Source organism: Belonocnema kinseyi, chromosome 2 (assembly GCF_010883055.1).
Source record: "Belonocnema kinseyi isolate 2016_QV_RU_SX_M_011 chromosome 2, B_treatae_v1, whole genome shotgun sequence".
Lineage (NCBI taxonomy): Eukaryota > Metazoa > Arthropoda > Insecta > Hymenoptera > Cynipidae > Belonocnema > Belonocnema kinseyi.
Window position 1 is genome coordinate 3,017,460 of NC_046658.1, and position 9,987 is coordinate 3,027,446.

A 9,987-nucleotide genomic window follows, 5' to 3' on the forward strand; every position below is an offset into this window, starting at 1 on the left:
AAAATCCAGAATGTAAAACTCTTTGCGCATAGTACATTGATCCTACCTGATAACTTGATTAGTTTTTACTTTTGACGCCGGTGAATTGTATTATGAATCGGATCTGAGATTCTCGCTACAGCCCGCGCACGAGTCGCCTAGCCGCTATCGGCTTAAGACATTAATAATTTCTGAAATATCAATTCTATTGGGCTCAAATTTTTCCAGAAAACTTCGTTGTACTGTTGTTAACAACTTTCTCGCTGAAAGTTTTTCGTTGCTAAAAATTCGTTAGAGAAACGAAACGCTGGAAGTTAGAGAAGTCCGATAAGCGCCACGCATCAGAAAAAAATTGACAATTTTTTAAAATAAATTTTCAAATTCTTTTCACTCTATCAGTCGAAGGAGATTTCGAGCTACATTCTCTGAAAATTTTATTGAAAAATCATTAAAACTGACTGACTGAGCACGAGTTGAAGTGAAAAATGAAGTGAAATTGATTTTTCCAGAAAAGCCAATTTTTTACATTAATTGGAAAAATAAAAAAGCTACAACTTTTTTCCTGGGGGAAAAAAGATGCACAATGATATTCTACATCCATTGTAGAATGGAAGATATTCTTCTAGGGGCCTCCTCACGCCCGGCGAATTAAATCTATGTGCCCTCCTTCGATCGGGCAGCTCAATTGACTCAATTTCCCTAGGAGCATTTAGAGGAGTGATATTAAGGTTAATGCCGTAAGAGTGACAGAGATGGTAATAAAGCATTCTTAGGGCCGATTCCACCAGCTGTGATTAAATCCATGATTAGCTAATCATGATTATTTTTAATCAGCGTTTTAATCACGATTAACTTGTGGCGCGTTCCACCATGAATTTTTAACCTCTGGTTAGCCAACCGTATGTTCTGTTCGCAATAAGTCTAGTTTCTGCCTGTTTCTGTTGTAATGCTGATTCTGATTAACTGATTTCGAACTTGTATTCGCGCGCAAAATATACCTAGACAGCTCACGAATGACGAGCGGCGACGTATTTTTTTACACACATCGTTTCCACATAAATGGACAAGAAGTAGTTATCGATTGAAATTGAATATAAGTTGTGCGAGTACAAGATATCGTTATAAATTCGATCAATATTTCACACTATACTTGAACTTCTACTTTCAGGTTATGTTGACTCCCGTTAATCGCTGATTAACTCGCTAACCAGCCAAAAATGGTCGGTTAAGTTAATCGACGATTAGCCTTCTTCAATCATGTTTTAAAAATTAGTGGAATGCAATATGCTAATTAAACTAAGTTAATCAATGATTAAAGTTTACCTGGAAGTGCCTTAAAGCCGCATCCAGGACGCAACATCAGTAAAGGATTCTCTCTGAAGCAAATACATGGAGAGGGAGAGGGAGTTAATGGGTCACGTTTAAGTTTTTGACTGAGCAATATGCCTGGTATGGAAAGGATTAAGGAAAGGGTGGAAGACTTACTAGGATAGAGAGATGAGAATATGGTGGTACTGGAGGGGGGGCTGAAATGTGCGAATAAGGGAGGGCTGTACCAGGATGGGAAGAGCTTCGAAAGGAAATCGAAGGATAAGATAATAAGAAAAGATGGGGAGATTCTAAGAGACTGGATGGAGGGCAGAGGCTGGGCGGTGGCAAATGGTATTGTAACAGGGGACGAGTGGAAAAATATACGTATGACCATCAGCCATTAATTTTGTGGATAAAAGAATAGGATGGCGGAAGGCGGGAAGAGGTAGAAGGGTCCTTAGGGGAGAGGGTGTCATGAGAGAAAGAGGCGATAGAGAAGTATCAGGACCAGTTGGGCAACGTAAGCTTTGAGGGGAAGTCGGTGGACGAGATATGGGAGTATCTGAAAGAGAAAGTGAAAGGGTGTGTGAAAAAGAAGGTATTGAGGAGAAGATATAAGTGAGAAGATAGGGAGTGACGAATTAAGGAAATTTTTTAAAGATTCAGTTCAGGGATCAGGTACACGGAAGCGAGATGAGGGGATTAGAAGAACGCGGAAGGTAGATGGAGAAGAGCTGAATGACGAGGAGATAGAGAAGTAGATAAGGAAGTTGAAAAAATCTAAGGCAGCAGCGCTGGCTGGGGTAGATAACGAAGCGTGTTGGAGGGCGGGGTTGATCGCACCACTGTATAAAAAAGGGGATAGGGAGAGGCAGGAAAATTACAGAGGAATTACGCTACTGAATACGATGTACAAATATACGCGTTGGTTTTGGCAGCTAGGCTGAGGAAGGATGTTGAGGGGAAAGGAATATTACCGGAGACGCAGGCGGTCTTTAGGCGCCGTTAGCGAAGAGCGAAGAGGCTTTAAAGGAGATGATGAAAAGGTTGAAAAGATACTTGGACAAAAATAGGTCGCAGATGATTTTGTAAGTTTAGGGATTACAACGGGGAGTCGAGCTTGTAAGTATGAGGAGAAATTTTTGGAAGAGGGGGGGGGGAAGTAAGCTGGTTAGGGAGTGTTGCTGGGAGAAGAACAGACGTAGGGGTGCGAAGGTGGATGGAAAGGGAAAGGTATTGTAGAACGAATGGATTGCAGATGGATCAAGTTAGAAGGATACACGAGGAAGGAAGGAAGTTATATTAGTTGGTTCAAAAGAATAGGATGGAGAAAGATAAGGTAGAATGAGAGGAGAAAATAAGAGAGTCAAGGTTTAACGGGAACTATGTGTGGATTATGCCAAGGGAGAGAGCGCAATATTTGACTGAGAAAGGAGAGCAAGCAATTCAGGAACTTACATCAAGAATGAGATGCGGTTGCATGGAGGATTTTAATAGGTTCTGGCTTCCTGGAGAGAAGAGAATTTGTGAATTGTCCTGGAAGGGAGATGCAAAAGTTGAGCACTGGTTGGAGGAGTGTGAAGAGGTTTAAAGGAGGGGGATAAGCACGTAGGTATTGTTGCATAAAAGGGGGACAAAAGGACATTATCATAGGTGAAGGGGGTGCTGGGTCAGATGGAGAAGAAGAAAAGGAAGGTGGAAGAGGAATGGAGAAAGAAAGATTGTAAATAGGAGAGGAAGTAGGTGTAAGACAACTAAAAATATTGTAAATAGTAGATAAGTATTAGTTATTAGCTGAGGAGGCAGAGGCTGGCTATGCGAGGCATAGCGAGAAAATAATTACATGCGTGCGAGACGAGGCGAAGCAAGAATGGCTAGGCATCTTTTTCGGAAGATTTTTTCTTTAAATCTGTCGGCGTACAACAAGGTGTCTTCGAGTAACATCTTTGCCGTCCCGGTTCTACTTTACTTCGTCACACGTACGATCATGCATATGCATAAGAGCTTGCATATAAATTTCCGCGATTATACATTTCACGCTCTCAAGGCGGATGCGGACTTCTGAATTTCCAATGTCTTCATAATCGAATTGTTCTAGGTGCAGCTTACATCGTTGCAAATGGTAGAGATGCTCTCCGAAAAATAGTCAGGAACCACAAGATGATTGGCAAAGGAGCGTTCCTTTACAAAGCCGCAGAGCAGGCGACCGAGACCCTTGGCCTAAATTTTAACATCAGAATTAAATAAAGTGCATTGCTCCATCCGGATGCTTCTTTTCTAAAAGCCGCAGAGAAAAAAGGAGTGTTTAAAAATTCCACCAAGAGCTGCTGGGCAAGAAAATTCACGGAAAACTTTACAGAAATGTAGAACAGTTCTTGTCAATGCGGGGACTGCGTACCTCTACAGACAACATGCGGTCCTAAGAATACTTTATTACCATCATTGTCAATCTTACGGTGTTGGCCACGACCCTGCCCTGCCTAACGCTCCGAGGGAGTTAGAGTCAATTGTCCGAAACGAGAAGTTTTGAAGGTCGACTATAACATCACTGCTAAGGAGAAGGATAAGGAGTAGAGGTATCAAGAACTCAAAAGGCAACTTCAACGATTGCACCGAAAATATTTGTTTAAAGTAATTGACCTTATTATCGGTGCTGTCGGAGGTTCGAAGCTATCACTAGTTCGTAACCTTAAAGCCATACCAGTGTGCCAAAGATATGTCAAGACACTTGCAAGATTAATGCAGAAAGCTGTCATCCTTGGATGGCTGCATGTCCTCAAGACACACGAGGGTTTTACTCGCCTGTGCTTGTGATTTCTTCGTGCTCTGTGACCACCTATCTGCCGTTCGTGAGCCGTGGTCATAAGTTTAATTTACCGCGGTTTTACTTGGAGCCGGTATCATTTTTAGATGACAGTTGCTCCCAGTAGGACCATATAGGGTAATTGGACCCTTACAACACACACACATACGCGCGCGTGTGTGTGTGTGTGTGTGTGTAAACTATAGGAAGAGAATGATACAAATTTGAAAGTCACGGAAAATAAAACTTGCTGTCTCATTTTTAAAATGAGCATAGCAAACAGTACAAGTTTTGACTGGTTTTCAAATTATCAGCAAGTGCTTTGAGCAGTGCTCGATCTTCTTTCCTTCTGTCAGTATCCTAGATTTTGCTAGGAGATGAAGTTGAATCAAGAAAATTGGCAAAAATTAGAATCCAGGCTCAGGCTGCAAGAATATAAAATTCCTTAAGGAGGACTGATTTAATGTGGAATTTAATAAAATTTTGAACGTATTTTTATAACTTATTCTATCTCATTTTGTTCGGATGCTATCTTGCGAGAAGTAAGTGCATATTTTGAATCGTTCGCTTTTTTTTTAATGTCTTCATGCTGCTAGACGGCACTGTGCATAAATGGGATATTCCGTGGATATCTGCTGCTGTAGGGGCTCACAAATTTTGTATAATTGGATTGACTTTATTCTTGTTTATTTATAGTTGAGATAAGGGATATTAAAGAAATCCGCGTTGGAAGCAATGCTAAGGACTTTGAGAAATTGTCAGAAGATGCAAGAAGAAAAGAAAATCTTAAATGCCTCAATATTTACTATGGTTCGGAGTTTCGACTAAAAACTCTTGCTATTATGGGTAAGTTCTTTGTGATAATCCTTTAAATATATAAAGAATAAATAATGAGTTTTTACACATTTCTAGCTTTAAGTGAAAAGGAATGTGAATTGTGGGTGAAAGGATTAAAGCATTTGGTACAGGATACTATAAATGCACCTTATCCTTTGCAAGTGGAAAGATGGCTCAGAAGGGAGTTTTATGCTATGGAGAATTCTCGAGAAATGTACGTAATTTTTTATGATCTATTGCTACGCTTACTAAGACTAAAATTACATGAGGAGCATATTTTATCTCTTGTATTATAAACTAAAATATAAAGGCAACAAAGCTTTTGCTAGGTTTGTACGAGCCTACGGCTCGCCAATGATGGCAATCTATCCTACTGGTACATCGGCCTAGACGCTAGTATGCTACCTAGTAAAATGCGGGGCCAGCTTAAAATGTTTCATAAAATTCAATTCACTTTTTAGATATCTAGGCGGCTTCTTGCTTTTTATTTTCTGGGAATTTATAATGATTGCATTCAAAAATGGAAAAGCTTCCATCCTGTAATGAATTTTTTTCCGGTGTAGACTAATAGTTTCGGGATTATATTTATTTGAGACCAAGCACTTGGCGATGTATTCCTAGTCTCATTATAGTTTAATGTAATTTAAATGTTGCTGAGGTAAATTAACGATTGTACACCTAGTCGTACAACTTAATAAGATTTATTAGGCACTTTTAATGCATGTATCCTAAAAAAAATAGCACTATCACATGAAGAGATGCATGGGTACGAATATTTTGGTGTTTTCCAGGCGGATAGAGATTCTCATTCATTTTTTCAATAATATATTTCATGTTTTGCAATCACTTCAGTTTATTATTCCGATGCTGATGTGTCTCTAGATGATATAATTGATTCTCTTGAAAAGACAGATGAGAATCACATTCGAATCATTTCAGAAAATCAAATGTAAATGTATATTGCTTAGTAAAACTAAAAATGTGGACTCGAAAAATAGATCTGATCTTCATTTTTCATATTTATTTTTAAATTTTTTATCGTCTTTGACATACATTCAAACTATTTTTTCAGGGTTACATTGAAGGATGTAAAAGCATTTTTGCCGAGAGTGAATTGTAAAATCGCAACGAATAAGCTCAGGGAGTTTTTTCAAGACGTAGATACAAAAAACAGGTCTGAGTTAGGGTTTGATGACTTTGTTACCCTTTACCATAAACTTATGTTTGATGACCAAGTAAGTTGTAATTCTAAATATGAATGCGATAAGGTTTTTTCGTATTTGACGTATAATGTACAAGAAGAAGGGTTAACCACTCTTTAATTTCAGTAATAATTTTTGATTTGATAAGAGCATGGGCGGCGGTTACTACATAAATGGACGTTATGGAAAATTGACAGAGTGACCAATACGAAGTAACAAAAAATGTCAGTTTTTATTTTGAAATAGCTTCAGGAAATAATAATACTGAAATGTTTTTTGATAGAAGTAACTATTGAAATTTATCGGCATATAGATTCGAAATTATAAACATTGAAAAATAATCATGCTTATGAAGAGAACGTAAAATACGAGCAGACAGAATCTTTCGATGGAATAGTTGAGAGAAAATAATTGAGAAATAAGATTTTATACAGTGGATTACAATGACTAGGTAGAACATGATAAATTCTGTGGTGAAACAAAATTATTTCATAAGAAAATCGATATTTATAAAAAAATTAACAATGTCAATTTAAAAGCATTGGCTTATAATTTAAACAAGGGATAGCGGTTTTTTGTATGTAGTAACATTTTTGAACCCATCGGCCACTGGATTAATTGATCCAGTGGCCGATAGTAAATAAGGGTAATTGTGATCACTGGGTTATTATGATAAAGACAAAATTTGTAATGAAGAATAAATGAGGTATTAACTTTTTTGTTATGACTTTAATACTGTACGTATATGGTATATCTTCCATTATTTGTAGAAACAAGGTATCTGTCATTGCTTATTGTTACAATCAATTATTTTCAAAGAAACTGAAATGCTTTTAGAAAAGTTGATTTCGTAATTCAGCTATTCTCTGCGAAAACCACCGAAGTCGACTTAGCTTTTTGCACAAAATTACCAAAGAAATTTTTTAAAATGTACCTTTATAAACCAAACATATTTTTAAAACACTTATGATTTGCAACATAAAATATTGCTTTCAAACAATATGATAAAAGAATTTAAGCAATTTGAGCTGCACACAAATTATGAAAAAATGTTATGTCCCGAATATAAGGCGAGGGAATTATGAAAATAATAGAAAAAGAGAGACCAATTTTTGTGATTATCTCAGGTTGGTAAGATCTGACTAATTATTTGTTGTAGGTTTGTTGTCACTTGCAAGAATATGATTATTGCGTCAGTACAATATTTGAAATGAGTGAGGTATAGTTCAGATTATGTGATATGTATTAAGAGTGTTGGTTGAATCCGATTTTGAATTTTTTTTATAGGCACGGCACTGACTCATTACATATATTTTCCAAAGGACTTGCGAACCAAAGAAAGAAAACTTGTCAAATATCCGGAGTTTTGCGAGATCTTTGGATCAATGTAATGTTGAAAAATGAACAAATTTGTTAAAGAAATGATTATTTTCACGACAAATATGAATTTTGCGAAATATAGAAATCAGCGGGTAGCAGACGACAGCATTTGAACGGTTAGAATTGTTTGCAAATTTATTTTTTTACTCGCCATTCTCAGATAATAGAAGAATTCTCGAGATATACCAGGTTTTCAAAGGGCCACTTCTTGATTATGGTGACCCTAAATGTTGCGAAATACGTTTGCGAAAGGGAGAAAAATGCAGACAAAATTGACATGCCCTGTGTGTGTCCGGATATTCGACAAGTTTTCTTTCTTTTGTTCGCAAATCCTTCGGAAGAAATATATATTGAGTCAGTGCCGTACCTATACAAAAATTCAAAGTTGGATTTAACCAACACCCTTAAAGAAATAAAGAATTGAGGATCATTAAGACCGAACTTCACGTTTTCTGGCTAGCAAAAATATCTGGGGATCGTGGAGGCGGATCTTCCCAGGAGTTCTCTTGTATATTTGTTTGGTTCCACTCTCGTTGTCTGAAATGTTTATGTGAATAGTTTTTCAAAGATTCACGTTCAATCAGATTGTTGCAGAACTACGTTTAGAATCAGTTAATTTAAGGACTACAGTTTCATGCGGTGATTCGATCTTTCTAAATATTGCATTCCACAAAGTGTTCATAAATTCAAGTTTTTCATCAGTTTAATTGCCAGTATGTCTAATAAAAGCAACGAACATACCGATAGATGTTGAAATCCTCACGAAAATTTTGGTCTAACTTGAGCCTGATTTGAGATTTATATCTTAATTATCTCAAAAGAAAATTTCCGGACCTTCCCGGTGGTGCTAAAATTTGTGTTCATTGCAGAAGAGCCAAATATGAAAGTGATGATGTAGATTCTCAAATATCTCGTAATTTATCGTATTTTAGTCAAAATGATGTTGATACGGATCAAAATAAAACCTTCAATTCTGATTCTTCAACACCCTCTAAAGTTAAATAATACCGAAACAGTTCAAAAACAGAAATTGAATTAGAAGACATGTCAGGTGAATTGGAAAAGACATTTTCCACCTTATAAATTAATGATCCCCAAAAATTAAGTATTCTTACAATACCCACAGAAGTATGGAGCGTTAATAAAATCGCAAATTAATTTATTTGCACTAGCAAACCATTACCCGAATATTTTGTGGACGTAACAAAAGGCGTATACTGAGGATGCGAAAAGTAGAATCATGTCCGGTTAGAAGAATGTTTATGTGACGACAGGTCAATACTGATGTTTGATGCAGAAACGTCTGCTTTTGTCATATTTGAGAGTACTCTACGACAAATATAAAAAAAGGCACCCAGAATATCCAGTGAGCTTCAGAAAATTCGCACAACTTCGTCTGAAACATTGCATTCTAGCTGGAACGAGCAGAACCCATTCCGTCTCCCTCAGAATTAAAAAAAAAACCCGCAAAGTGGTTATAAAGGCTACTCACAAGAAATCACTTGTAATAATCGTGACATAAATGACGGTGAAAATCGTAATGCAAATTTCTTTCTTCATGAGTGTTAATAAAGTTCAGGAATTGCGAGTTTTTGACTAATTCTACAAGAATTACACAGCCACACACAAAAAACTGTGCGGATCTGGTAACAAGACACACGTAGTCCTATGTATTTTGGGGCGCTGAATTCAAATTCGGTTTAAAAAATCACCCATCACGTCATGGTTGAGCCATAACCTCAAAAAAAGACGAAAAATCATGCACTGAGGCAAATAAATTTCAAAATAATGCCAGTGATGCAAATTTTCACTTCAAAAACATGTCGACAACTGTAAAGGATTAACTCTTGCCTGATATCAACTTATTTAACATAACTTTACCCAACAGAACCTGACCTCACCTAACCTGAATTAACAGAAATTTATTGAACTACACGTAAAGCTCTGGAAGCATATTTTCCCAGTAGCAAATGTGTGCTACATCGAGTGGGTCAACTCGAGCCTAACCTAGAAATAAATCTAACCTAGCCTAACCTAACCTAACTTCACGAAACACAATTAAACCGATTGTGTTGTCCCGTTGTGTTTGCGGTACCGTTTGCATCAGCTTGGGCTTAACCTGCAAAGAGGTCAAACCTATCCTAACCTAACTTAACTTCACGTAACACAATTAAACTCATTGTGTTGTCCCGTTGTGTTTGCGGTACCGTTTAATTCAGCTTCGGCTTAACTTACATAGAGGTTTTACCTATCCTAACCTAACAAAACCTGACCTAACCTAACCTAGCCGAATGAAATTCAACCACACGTGTAGCTATGTAAGCGTACGGTTCTCAGTCTTACATGTGTGTGATATTGAATAGGTTAACTCAATCTTAACCTACCAGGTGTATACATATGAAACCGGTATTTTTTCAAGAAAAAAACACATTTATTTCAAGAGAATGATAACAAATATTTTATTCAAAGTATGCG

At 37.1% G+C, this 9,987-nt stretch overlaps 1 protein-coding gene across 3 annotated transcripts in view; it reads left to right on the top strand.

Annotated features, from left to right (window-relative positions):
- Positions 1-9,987, top strand: part of LOC117167561 (1-phosphatidylinositol 4,5-bisphosphate phosphodiesterase gamma-1) — a 400,270-nt gene that overhangs the window by 52,276 nt on the left and 338,007 nt on the right. For all 3 annotated transcript variants that reach the window (XM_033352585.1, XM_033352586.1, XM_033352587.1), the window contains exons 2-4: positions 4,790-4,939; positions 5,006-5,144; positions 6,003-6,165. In XM_033352585.1, the coding sequence (XP_033208476.1) occupies positions 4,790-4,939; positions 5,006-5,144; positions 6,003-6,165 (452 nt within the window). The remainder of the gene's footprint in view (positions 1-4,789; positions 4,940-5,005; positions 5,145-6,002; positions 6,166-9,987) is intronic.